At 31.9% G+C, this 13,582-nt stretch overlaps 1 protein-coding gene across 2 annotated transcripts in view; it reads left to right on the top strand.

Annotated features, from left to right (window-relative positions):
* LOC145321690 (carboxypeptidase D-like) overlaps window positions 1-13,582 on the top strand; it is a 36,781-nt gene that overhangs the window by 21,982 nt on the left and 1,217 nt on the right. The window contains exons 14-24 of one of the 2 annotated variants that reach the window (XM_080163225.1): window positions 4,279-4,356; window positions 4,579-4,625; window positions 5,138-5,232; window positions 6,062-6,151; window positions 6,724-6,763; window positions 7,590-7,626; window positions 8,281-8,365; window positions 11,167-11,236; window positions 11,700-11,753; window positions 12,489-12,586; window positions 13,163-13,226. In XM_080163225.1, coding sequence (XP_080019351.1) covers window positions 4,279-4,356; window positions 4,579-4,625; window positions 5,138-5,232; window positions 6,062-6,151; window positions 6,724-6,763; window positions 7,590-7,626; window positions 8,281-8,365; window positions 11,167-11,236; window positions 11,700-11,753; window positions 12,489-12,586; window positions 13,163-13,226 — 758 coding nt within the window. Of the gene's footprint in view, window positions 1-4,278; window positions 4,357-4,578; window positions 4,626-5,137; window positions 5,233-6,061; window positions 6,152-6,723; window positions 6,764-7,589; window positions 7,639-8,280; window positions 8,366-11,166; window positions 11,237-11,699; window positions 11,754-12,488; window positions 12,587-13,162; window positions 13,227-13,582 lie in introns of both variants that reach the window. The other variant, XM_080163224.1, reaches the window with a different exon arrangement.

The raw sequence follows: 13,582 nt of genomic DNA, 5'->3' as shown, positions 1-13,582 counted from the left end.
CATGTACTATATTTTTTTTAATTACTTCTTGGGGCAAAGCCCCTAGAGGCTAGGGGCAAAGCCGCCAGTAAATTAAATAGTAGAAATTTTAATTTTTAACTGTCCAGGATCCACCTGGAGGCCTGCGGTACCTGAACATTGAGCCTAATTTCAAAATTTTCTTAAAATTAGTTCATACCATACATAAAGTAGCAACTTTTGTTAAATAAGTTTTGTTCTGACTTCAAAAGTAAAAATTTTCAGTTTGTACCTGTCCAGGATCCACCTGTAGCCCTGCAGTACCTGAAACTGGTTTTAATTTTTTTTCTTCAAATCAGTTCATTTTATCCATAAAGTAAGTTAAATAAGTTTTTTTCTAACTTTAATTTTTTTTACCTGTCTAAAATACACCTGGAGGCTAGCAGTATCTAAACCTGGAGGCCAAAAAATTATTTTTTTTTAAAATAGGAAAACTACATTCCAAAAGGAAATTTTTTTGTGAAATAATTTTTCCTCTCACTCTAAAGACAAAGCTTATAATCACTGTTTACGCAAAAGTGTCAGAACTTCCCCCCCCCCCTCTTAACACTAATTGAAAGGCCATAATTTATTGAATTAAAATGTGATTATCTTCCTATTATGTAAAGTAGTAAGCGTTTTTTGTCTGTATCGAAGGATCTCGCGAACCGCTGAACCGATATTGTTCTCCTTTACAGTGAAGCTTCTTATAGGTTCTGGGAAGGTTTTAAACTATTTTTGGAGAGGGTGTCTTCACCCCACTCCCCCAAAAAATATTTTTTTTATTCTTTTGAAACTCAAATTTAATATGGGATAAGGTCGACTTTTCCCCCTCCTAAATTAAGTGCTCCTAGAGGCTTCTAGGGGCGTAGCCGCTAGTATTATTTAAAGTAGTAAGCTTTTTTTGTCTGTAGCGAAGGATCTTGCTAATCGCTGACCCGATATGGTTCTTCTTTACACTGAAGCTTCCTTTAGGTCCTGAGGTGGTTTTAGGCTATTCTATTTTATAAAGTCTGGGTATTGTGTTACGTGTAAGGCTATTTTCTGCCCTTATTTATCCTTTAGAATAGAGCTTTTAGATGCTAGGGGCGCAGCCGCTTGTATATATCAAAGAGCGAAGCTTTTTTATCATTATTAATAGCGAGTTTTTCTATGATTAGGGTTGGTCAGTCTGTTCGTCTGGAACGGATAGCTCATTTCGTTAATTATGGCATGTTAGAGTTGTCCTATCAATTTGAAACTTCATATGTTGATTCCTTTCATAGTAAGGTACAATTTAGAAAGCGTAGCAACACTATATTCAATACCAGAATGTCTGTATGTCCATTTTAAACATGTCGTTTTTTTACTTTTTTAACAACAAATTTGTATGTGATGTTATTATCCGCTTGATCTGATTTTTGGAATACTGATTCCTAGGACAACAAAGTACAATTCCATAAGTGAAGCATCTCTATAATCACCTCCTAAAAATGTATGTATGTCCAAAAATATTATCCTGTATTTCTGCAGTTTTTAACAAATTTACTTACAATATTTTAGTCTTTTATATATTGATTAATGAGTTCTGACAATCTACAGGTGTTAAACTTCGTTTTTCAACTGTTTCAGAGCTTCGCTTTTATGGATGTTGTCATTCTTGTTTTTTAATGTCTATTTTTGGGGCGTCCAAATAATTACTGTTTGGAGGGAACAGGGGGCATAACTTCATTTTTCACACAATTGAAATGAGAGTGCGATCTAAATTTATGATCCTAGTATGTTAACCCTTAACGGTCGGGGGGGGGGGGGCGTTGAACGCCCCCCCATCCGGTTTTTTCTATCTCATTTTCTGTGTGTGAAAGACAAAGAGCCCAAACTGCGTGACTTTTTAAGTTTGGGTATGACACATAACCGAGAGTTAAAATTTTTTGAATATCTTCATCCTGGCGGGCACAGGATGCCAGCAAACCTGGCAGGGTCATCCAGGTAAAGAGCAAAAATATTTTTTTGACTTAAAAAAAGTATTTTAACTTAACAAAATACTAAAATATCCTCTAGTAGTACATCTTATTATTAAATACAGGTGTACAAGTCAATTTCAGGTTCCAGGTATGATCCTGCAGGTCCTGATCCTCCAGGTCTCCAGAAATCCTTAAATGGCTCCTGTGGCCGCAATTTTTGACTTAGAGACTTCAAATTTAAAACTTAAGCTTTTCTTACATGTCTACATAACGTATTAAAATTTAATAAAGATCCGCCGCCGTTTTCCCGCCGTCCGCCGACTGCGGTGGCTGGCAGCTGCCAAGTACAGCTGCGGCCGCTGAAATTTATATTTTGATATTTGAAATATAAAATTTACATAAAGATTAACATTTTCTGCAAAAAAATTTTTGTTCTAGCTTCAAAAATAAAAAAATTACAGCCGTTTGAAATTTTTAGGTAAAAAAGGACCTAAAAACAAAGGTTGTTAAATAAAAGGGTGAAGGAAGCGAAAATTGACCTTGACTTACTTAAGGTCGGAAATTCATCATAACACAGGGGACTTACACAAAAAATTTTAGCCCTCTAGCTCTAATAGGAACTGAGATAACATGGGGGGGCGTTGAACGCCCCCCCCCCCCCCTTCTCCGACTGATAAAGGTGCGGCAAGGGGCCCGACTGTAAGGGGTTAATGCAATTTTTAAACTTAATCTTATTAATATAAATATAGTTTTTAATTGAAATTAACAGGGTTTAGAAACTGCGGGTAAGCCTCAGTGAAATCGTCATATTATAACTTTAAAATTAAGCTGGATATCTAAACATGTTTCTTAACAGCCATTCTCCTTATTAAAATCTTTATTTTGCACACCTGCGGAATTTGAGGCTTGTGTGCGGCTGTCGATCCCTTGAAATTACTATTCTTAGCCCAACATAAGAAAACTGTATATTCTTTGATAACAGCTGATTTAGTAAACAAAACTTCCTTTTAATGAAAAATTATCTATTTTTGCAAAAATCGTGTTATAGATTTTTTTTTAAAGTTAGACAGCTTAAAAAATAAAAATAAATTATTTTTATTTTACACCTTTTTTTATTTTGCTGCCTTAATAAGGAAATATTTAATATATTTAAATCGGCTTAATGCAATTTTTTTTCTTTTTTTTATGATTATTCAATACGTATGAAAAAGTAACATTTAAAAATCTTGCCACAAGAAGATTTAACAAACAAAATATTGATTTTGAGTACAATTTGATTTTTAAGTTTTAGAAAAACTATAGAAATATTCAAAGTTAAGTGTTTGTTTACATTTTGAAAAAATTATTTTGCCCTGTTCTATTTAATTAGAACTTTTCAAAAAAACTTCATTTAATAAAAGATTAATATTTTTTAATGTTTTTTAAAACATATTACTTTAGATTGGTTAAAAGTTTATTTTTCTATGTGATTTAGGGGTTGCAATTTTTTTTGCAAATTACGTTTTTTGGCTTTTCATTCAAATAAGTTGCACAATTCTAGTTTTTACTGCATAAATTTATTAAATGACTTCAGAAAAACATATTATAATCCTTACATTTACTTTTTTTTCTAACAATCTATTTTTTATGAGACTTTTTATATCGCTGACAAAAATGGCATTATTCTGCAAAAAAAATATTTTTTTTGCAAATTTTAAGATATGAAAGTATTTAATAAATGGTTAACTTTAATTTTTGTTTTAGCAAAATGGATTATTGTTTCTTATAAGATGAAAATAAGGTATCGCAAATATTTGTTGCAATTTTAATGCGATTTTATTGCAAATAGGAAGACATAGGATTTTAGTTTTAACAGATTATGATTCTGGACCCAAAATTACATAGGACTGAAGTTTTCGTTTGTTGATTGCTGAAAGTTAAAGTTTCTTGCTCTAGAATCGCTATGTGGCTAGTAATAAATAAATCCATAAAGGTAAGGGAAGGAGGAATGCTAATTTGCTGATTTTTAAATTTTCATTCTGCATTGTTACTGACTTATAATAAGTGGAATCACAAACGATTTCCTAGGGATCCCTAAAAAATAAGGTTTTCCCTAGCTTTACTTTAGATTAAGGTAGTTTAGGCTAGCCTTAAATTTATTAATGTCAAGCTTAATTAAGATGGGCATACTTTAGCTTACATAAACCTCTCATATCAATATAAGGCTATCCTTAACTTAATTATGAATACTTCAGAAAAACAAAAAAATCATAGGTATACTTAACTAAAAGCTTTCCTAAGCCGTAAAACAGAAAATTTCATTTGGTTGTTTGTGATTCCCTTTAATATATATTGAAAGGTGGAGATTACGCGACTGGAAGATATAATGAGGGAGATGTCGACTTAAACAGAGATTTTCCAACATGGCAACAAGTTGGTAAGTAGATAGATAGATAGATAGCACTCTAATTAATTGACGAATCTTAATGAAACTTAGTGAAAATATGAAGAATGTTAACATATTTATTCCCTAAAAATTTCAGCCTTCTATCTTTTATAGGAGCCGAGAAAATTACCCCCTTTCTGTCTTAGACGGACAGACGGACGGACGGACATTTCGAATTATAGAGTAGCTTCGCTACTAATAATGATAATTTAGGACAAAGCTATGAGGAATATTCTGAAGGCAGACAACCAGAAACAAAGGTATTAATAGTTATTTCTCGCATCATATTATAAACAGCTTTCCATGGATATAAAATGTACAATTATATGATTAAAACAAAGTTTTTTTAGCCCCGAGTTGCTGAATTCACGGGATAAAAAACTGGTTTTAATTTTATATTCGTACAAAACTTGATATAATACTTGAAAACATTAAATAAACATATAAAATTAGTTTAATTTTTTTTGTCTGTAGCTAAAAATAATTACACTCTCCTCTCCTAAAGACTAGGGGCGAAGATTCTAGTTTATTTTTTTAAGAAGTAAGGTTTATCTATTTTGAAGGACATTTTTAAAAGAATCTCTGAAATTACTGGGTGGATTTAGTGCTTTTTAGGGAGGCTTTGTATAGCCTGTTGGTGGTTTTGGGCTAATAATGATCAAATCATAAACCCCTTTGACTTAAAAATAGTTCTTTAAAGCTTATAATATTTTTATATGTAAACAATGCAAATTTTTAAACCTTAGCTTTATGACAATTTATTAATTTTAAGGCTATGATTGATTTGATCTTGGCTGAGCCTTGGGTTCTATCTGCCAATTTCCATGGGGGCGCTGTAGTGGCTTCTTATCCGTATGATGATTACAGGTAGATACAGGTTTCTAGTAGTATTGCAAATATTATAATATTGGGTACTATCTGCTAATTTATATGGGGGTGTAATAGTGGATTCTTATCCGTATGATGATTACAGGTAGATACAGGTTTCTAGTAGTATTGCAAATATTATAATATTAGGTGTTATCTGCAAATTGTTCTGAGGTAGGTAGATACAGGTTTTTAGTAGTATTGGAATAATAGAACATTGGGGGCTATTTGCAAATTGTTTGGGGGTAGGTAGATACAGGTTTCTAGTAGTATTGTAAATATACAGAACCTTTGGTGCTATCAGGTTATTCTATTTTTGAAACAGTGGTAGTGTTATATTTCTACTAGCGACTACGCTCATAGTGGCCTCTAGGTGCAATTCAAATGTTTTCTTTTCGATCAATTTTAAGATTGTTTACTAAAATATATTTCTACATCCGAAAGATGGGGTTAGTTATATTTCTCTTTGGAGGGTGGTGGTACCCACCCCCAAAATAGATATAAACCTTCCCATGAGAAGCTACACTGAAAGGAGAACCATATCAGTTCAGCGGTTAGCAAGATCTTTCGGTCAGACAGAGAGACACACAGAAAAATATCCTTTTTACTTTATTATAAAGATTATTATTAAAGGTAGATACAGGTTTCTATTAGTAGACTAAGTGTGTGTAAAATGTCAGTTTGTGTTAGCACCTGAAATAAAGTTCTGCAATATTTTTAGAGAGCCTGGACAACGAGGCACTGTGCACGCCACACCAGACCATGATTTCTTTAAACACCTGTAGATAGAGGTTTCTATTAGTAAACTAAATGTCTGTAATATTTTTAGAGAGCCTGGACAACGAGGCACTGTGCACGCCACACCAGACCATGATTTCTTCAAACACCTGGCCACCCTGTATGCAGATAATCATCTGAGGTAATATCAATAATTTATGTATAAGGTAATCATTTATCTAATGGTAACTTTTAATGCCTTTTTGAAACAAATACATCTTGTCATTTCTATGGCCTTTGGGACATCTAAATCGATGGTTTGTCTGTCCCTTTTGTTCGTGTTTTTGTTTGTTAAGCTTATAAATCATGGCCACTATGGCGTCCGCATCCTTCCATTCATATAACATATTTAAGGTTACATATTTTTTAAAAAAAAGGACAATATCTTATGTTAAAAATAATCTAAGTTATTTAAAGTGTTTAAATGCTTTGTAAAAGTCACAAAATTGACTTTTGTCTGTACTTAATTTCAGGGAGGGAGGAGAAATTGGACTGTTTATTTCACTAGTCCCCAAAGTTTTATAATTATGTTTTCTTATTCGTTGGCTTAACAACTTTGAGAACATTCATATTATTTTCATTCCTTGGTTCATTAAGTTGAGTGTCCAAACGTTTCAACCATTAATTGAAATCTACAGAATTAGTAATTTTGTTTATCATTTTCATTTACATCAATTTGTCGGCCATTTGTAAACATAATTGTTCTTGTTCTAGTATGAAGAATCAGTCACACTGTACAAGATGGTATTTTAAGGTAATATTAACAACAACCAAATGTTCTGCAAAGCTTAGATTTCCTTTATTTAGTGTAAGTAGAATATGATATTGATTTAAAATTTAGTTACATTTTGTAGTCCGTAAAAGTATTGTCTTAAAATTAAGGTTGAGAACCTTGTTTCTATGAATTCCTAGGAAACCAATTAATATCCGCTGGATTAGAACCTGTTCTAAGCCTTACTGAAAAAGCATGTATCTGATCATATTATATCCAGTTTTCTAAGCATATAAAATGTAGAAAAACTGGTTTAATTCTTATAATGGTACATTTATATAATTGCGGAAAGCTGTTTATAATGCAAAGTGATGAATAACTATGTATTATCATACTCTTTTTATGTATAATTTTTAAGCAGCATCACTTTAATTATTACCCGAGAGGATACAATAATTCGTCGAACTTAAAAAGTAATTTCGAATCATGACCTGGGTAGAAAACAAAAGTCCTTAAAGTCCTTCTTATTGGTCCAATTTACTGATTAGGGATCTAGATCTTCTATATTAATTAGAGCGTCTTTGGAAAATTGAATACTCGGGGATCTAAAGGGATAAGACAATGGTCAATAAATTTATGTACATCCCCAATGATAATACACAAAATTACCCCTAATGTACACAGATTACAATTAGTAGTGGAAACCTGTGGACACTCAGCATAATGTTCAACCAATAAAAATTCGAAAGAAGTCCCCAAAGTTAAGATAACTAATAAGAAAACGTCATAATAAAACTTTGGGTACTTGCATAATAAACAGCCCAATGTCCTGTCTAGCTCTGTAAATATTGATGTTATTTATATTTAGGATGGAATCACAAATGGAGCAGAATGGTATCCATTAGGTAAACCTTTAGGTTAGATTTTATTCCCCATAACCCTCTGTCTCCTGTTCTCCCCATTGAGTATAATTTAATCAGTTTTTAACCTATTTTTGAAAGGTATATCAAAAATATACTCTGACACCTGTAGAATCATACTGCAAAGCTAAAAATTAGAACAATAGCCCACATCGATATTTACGATTCAGCAAAATTTACTTAATCCATAGTAAAAAATAAACTTTAAAATCCTAATAAAATTCGATGTGGGCTATTATTCTCATTTATAGATCTGCAGTATGATATACAGGTGTCAGAGTATATTTTTGATATATAGTTCAAAAATAGGTTAAAAACAGTTTGATGTTGCATTATTTTAATATCAGGTAAACATTTGGGTGAAAGCTTCTAAGAAAATAACAGACAAACATCCTGCTGTGCATCATGTATGTCTTTCTGTAGCTTAAGATCTCGTTAATCGCAGGACGAATATAGTATTTATTCCTTTACAATGAAGCTTTTTTGGGGGGAAGAGCATAACCAACCACCCAAGACATTTCGCCATAGAAAAAAAATTACTCCCACTCATTTAAATAGAAAGTGGAGGATCTACCCTCTAGAGGTCTATATGGACGTAGTCGATAACTGATAAAATATTGTAACATTTAAAATTTTTAGTTGGAGGAATGCAGGACTTTAATTATCTATTCTCCAATGGAATGGAAATAACTCTAGAGGTTTCTTGCTGTAAATATCCTAAAAGGTAAACAAAACATTTTGTTCTTAACTTGTTAAATTAAAATAACCTTTTCCTTATAATAAAGTAAAAGGATCTCTGTCTGTGTTTACTGAAAGATCTCGCTAACCGCTGAACTGATATGGTTCTCCTTTTCAGTGTAGCTTCTCATTGGCTCTGGTCAGGTTTATAACTATTTTGGGGGAGGGTACCACCATTCTCCCAAGAGAAACCGCCAAAAAAACATGCTCTACGAAACAAGCGCCGCCTAGCGGCCTTTGAGATATTTTTAGGTAAACAGCTAATATTTACATAGATTTAGTGTTAGATTAATCTTATTTAGTGTTTAGTTATTATCTGAACCACCTGTGGGATGAGAATAAAGAGAGCATGATCAAATATTTAGTTTTGATTAATTATGTTTAGTTATTATCTGAACCACATGTGGGATGTGAATAAAGAGAGCATGATCAAATATTTAGTTTTGGTTAATTATGTTTAGTTATTATCTTAACCATCTATGGGATGAGAATAAAGAGAGCATGATCAAATATTTAGTTTTTAACAAAGAAGATAAAGTATAGAATAGAATCCAGGTAGAAGATTCTGCCTGGCTAGCCTGAATCTAAATTGGAACATTTGAAAGACTAAAACGGCTACAAGGCTGTTAGTAAATCACATGATTTAAGTAATTATTCTGAAAAAATATTCAAAATAAATTCCTTTTGCAATAATTTACTAAAAGCCTTGTAGCCAAGCCTCGACCTTTCCTTTCCCTATTCACAATGGATTAAAATCGAATTTTATGTGCAAAGCCTTAAAAATTTTAATAAAAGTAAGCAACTTTCTTTTCAAAAATGTACCAAAATTATTGGTCTCAGCATTTATATGATAGGTTTCGCTCCTATGCTGTTTTCAAACAGCTGATTATACATACTAGCAACTACATCCATACATGAACTTGAGGTAGGGGAGGGGGGGGGGAGGGGTTGTACCCATTTAGCTGACCCTTAAAAATTATAAACGTGGTCAATCATACTTATCAAAAAAAGGTGTACATTAAAAGTAACTTTTCATTTTGTCTAAAATGACCAAGCATCATATGCTGGAACCACCTCAACGTGAGGTGTGTATTACAGCGGTGGTTTTCATTCTATGACACTAATATCTTAAAGAGTACCCACTGTAAACGACAGCAATATATTCAAAGATAAATCTTACAAACACAATATGAAATTAAATTTCAAAGGTTTAATCAAATATTTAACAGTATCTATTAGACTTTGATACAAATTTTTCAATTTTGTCCAACTAGTCATTGTGATTTGTACTTCAGCAATATTGTCTTTACTGCGCAAGTCAAAGATTTCTTCTAATTTCCCAGAAATATTTAGGGTTTTCACTTCTATTCCTCCTTATTCTATGGTTTTTAATTATGTTTAGTTATTATCTGAACCTTCTGTGGGATGAGAATAAAGAGAGCATGATCAAGTATTTAGTTTTTAATTATGTTTAGTTATTATCTGAACCACCTGTGGGATGAGAGTAAAGAGAGCATGATCAAAAATTTAGTTTTTGATTATGTTTAGTTATTTTTTGAACCACCTGTGGGATGAGAATAAAGAGATCATGATCAAATATTTAGTTTTTAATTATGTTTAGTTATTATCTGAACCACATGTGGGATGTGAATAAAGAGAGCATGATCAAATATTTAGTTTTTAATTATGTTTAGTTATTATCTGAACCACATGTGGGATGTGAATAAAGAGAGCATGATCAAATATTTAGTTTTTAATTATGTTTAGTTATTATCTGAACCACCTATGGGATGAGAATAAAGAGATCATGATCAAATATTTAGTTTTTAATTATGTTTAGTTATTATCTGAACCACCTGTGGGATGAGGATAAAGAGAGTATGATCAAATATTTAGTTTTTAATTATGTTTAGTTATTATCTGAACCACCTGTGGGATGAGGATAAAGAGATCATGATCAAATATTTAGTTTTTAATTATGTTTAGTTATTATCTGAACCACCTGTGGGATGAGAATAAAGAGAGCATGATCAAATATTTAGTTTTTAATTATGTTTAGTTATTATCTGAACCACCTGTGGGATGAGAATAAAGAGATCATGATCAAATATTTAATTTTTAATTATGTTTAATTATTATCTGAACCACCTGTGGGATGAGAATAAAGAGAGCATGATCAAATATTTAATTTTTAATTATGTTTAGTTATTATCTGAACCACCTGTGGGATGAGAATAAAGAAAGTATGATCAAATATTTAATTTTTAATTATGTTTAGTTATTATCTGAACCACCTATGGGATGAGAATAAAGAGATCATGATCAAATATTTAATTTTTAATTATGTTTAGTTATTATTTGAACCACCTGTGGGATGAGAATAAAGAGAGCATGATCAAATATTTAATTTTTAATTATGTTTAGTTATTATCTGAACCACCTATGGGATGAGAATAAAGAGAGTATGATCAAATATTTAGTTTTTAATTATGTTTAGTTATTATCTGAACCACATGTGGGATGAGAATAAAGAGAGTATGATTAAATATTTAGTTTTTAATTATGTTTAGTTATTATTTGAACTACCTATGGGATGAGAATAAAGAGAGTATGATCAAATATTTAGTTTCAATTATGTTTAGTTATTATCTGAACCACCTATGGGATGAGAATAAAGAGAGTATGATCAAATATTTAGTTTCAATTATGTTTAGTTATTATCTGAACCACCTATGGGATGAGAATAAAGAGATTATGATCAAATATTTAGTTTTTAATTATGTTTAGTTATTATCTGAACCACCTGTGGGATGAGAATAAAGAGAGCATGATTAAATATTTGGAACAAGTTCATCAGGCAATAACACAAATTTAATTACAAATTATCAAATTTTGGTGCTTTCCCTCAAAGTGCCCCTAGTGCACCGAAAATACCTTTCTAGTTTTTAAAATAAATTTAGAATATTGGAGGGAGTAGGGTGCCTTATCCCTGGTTAAGTTATAACAAAATAACAAAAAACTACCGACTCCTTATATTCAATTAATTTTATTAGGGGATCTTTGCTTAACAGGGCATAATATTCTTAGGGAAACCACCTTTTAACAAGCTAAATATTTATACAGATCGTACTCTTTCTGTAGGTTTTAATTGTCCATCTAGTCAGCTACAAGTTCAATTTTCCGTAAAATTAATACGTGGTCATTATTTGTTCAAAAATAAGTCTTTGTTTATGATTTTATTTCGATTAAATACAAAGCGGTTGAAATCTAATTGAAAAGATAGAACTTTAAAAAAACTAATTTTGTGTTGATGTGACCAGGGAGTGAAGGGATTGGTCACTGATCAAAACAATAATCTTATTCACAATGCTCAGGTCAGTTCAAGGATAGAACAACACAGATTAAACTTTCAAAACATTAAGTCAGTAAAGATATGTCTTAGGTAGTTTGTAATTATTTGGGAAAGATCTGATATTTTCCAGTATGACTTCAAAACCGATTGATATCAGCTGGATTAGAACCGATTTTCAGTCTTGCGAAAAAAGTATGTCTAACATCGTATTAAAGTCAGTTTTCTACGAATATAAAAAAGTACAATAATAAGATTAAAACTTGTTTTTAGCTTGTACTTTTTGGCATCTCGGTGATAACAAAACTGGTTTAAATCTTTTTTAATATCCGTGGAAAGCTGTCTATAATACGATAAATTAATATTCTTCTCCTTCACTTAGGGCAGAGAGATTGTTCAGAGAATAAATGATCGAAATAGAGCATAAATTGTTTTTCTCGTATTCATTCGAATCCGGTTGATAGGAACCGGTTCTCATCCATACGAAAAAAAAATATGTCTAGCATCGTATTATATCCAGCTTTCTACGAATATAAAAATGTACAATCAGAAGATTAAAACTTGTTTTTAGCTTGTACTTTTTAGCATCTCGGTGCTAACAAAACTGGTTTGAATTTTTTTTTCATATTTATTTTTTTAATATCCGTGGAAAGCTGTCTATAATACGATGCGATAAATTAATATTCTTCTTCTTCACTTAGGGCAGGGAGATTGTTTAGAGAATAAATGATCGAAATAGAGCATAAATTGTTTATTTTAGGTTTCTGTGGAAAATATCTCAACAGGAGTTGTTTACAAATCCGTGACGACATCCAACCTCGGAGAATACTGGAAACTTTTGCTTCCTGGAAGCTACAGGTACATTCCAGAGATCTAAAGGGATAGGACAATGGCCGATAAATTGATGTACATTCCATATTATGATACACAAAATTACCCTTTCTGTAAATTAAAATTAGTGGTTGAAAGTTTGAACACTCAACTAAATTAACAAACTAATCAAAAGTCCCCAAGGTTGTTAAGCCAACGAATAAGAAAAAATATAATAAAACTTTGGGGACCAGTGTAATAAACAGCCCAATGAACCCCTCCCTCCCTGCGTAAATTTTATTTTTCATTGTCTAATCTGAGAAGAATGGATATAATATTACTTGGATCTTACTCCAGATTTTCATGTTCTCTAATAAAGTGAAACTCGGAGCGGGCTAAAAAAACGATACATCTATCCCTTTTCCTGCCTATGGATAAACATTAAACAATTCAATATTTGTGGACTATATTAGCAATCTAAATTAAGCTGAAGCTTTCCCGTCAACATTCTGAAAAAAAATAAAATATTAATGATTTAAGTCGACACTATGCTTTAATAAAAAGTGGTTGTGGCTGACATGATAACAGCACAGTTTTTTTTACCTTGTTTCTTATGATGTTCAGGTTGAAAGCGGAGGTGGCAAACTGTAGTCAAGGAGCTACACATAAATCCTCTACATGGATACAGGTATAGAGATAATAGGAGTATACCAAGTTTAACCATCGATTCTGACTAATACGAAGCGCACCCGCTTATAAGTGTGTTGGTAAAGGGTTCGAATCTCGGACAAAACTGCGTCAAAACCTACAGCGCGTCTATGTCAGGCGCGCAAAATAAATAGTAAGTCTGTGCCTTGGCCAAAAATAAGCGCGATTTGTTAGAATTTCCAGAAAAAAACGTGTTTAATCAAAGGGCTGGCTGTCAGCAATAAGTTAGATGCTAATGCCGTAGCAACTTTAAAAATGGCTGGTTCCACTTTGTTATCATCAACAATCCTCAAATGTATTAAAAACGAGGGATCTAAAGGGATAAGACAATGGCCG

Source organism: Acartia tonsa, chromosome 6 (genome assembly GCF_053477335.1).
Source record: "Acartia tonsa isolate MP-2025a chromosome 6, ASM5347733v1, whole genome shotgun sequence".
Taxonomy (NCBI): Eukaryota; Metazoa; Arthropoda; class Copepoda; order Calanoida; family Acartiidae; genus Acartia; species Acartia tonsa.
This window is presented reverse-complemented; position numbering and strand designations above follow the sequence as displayed.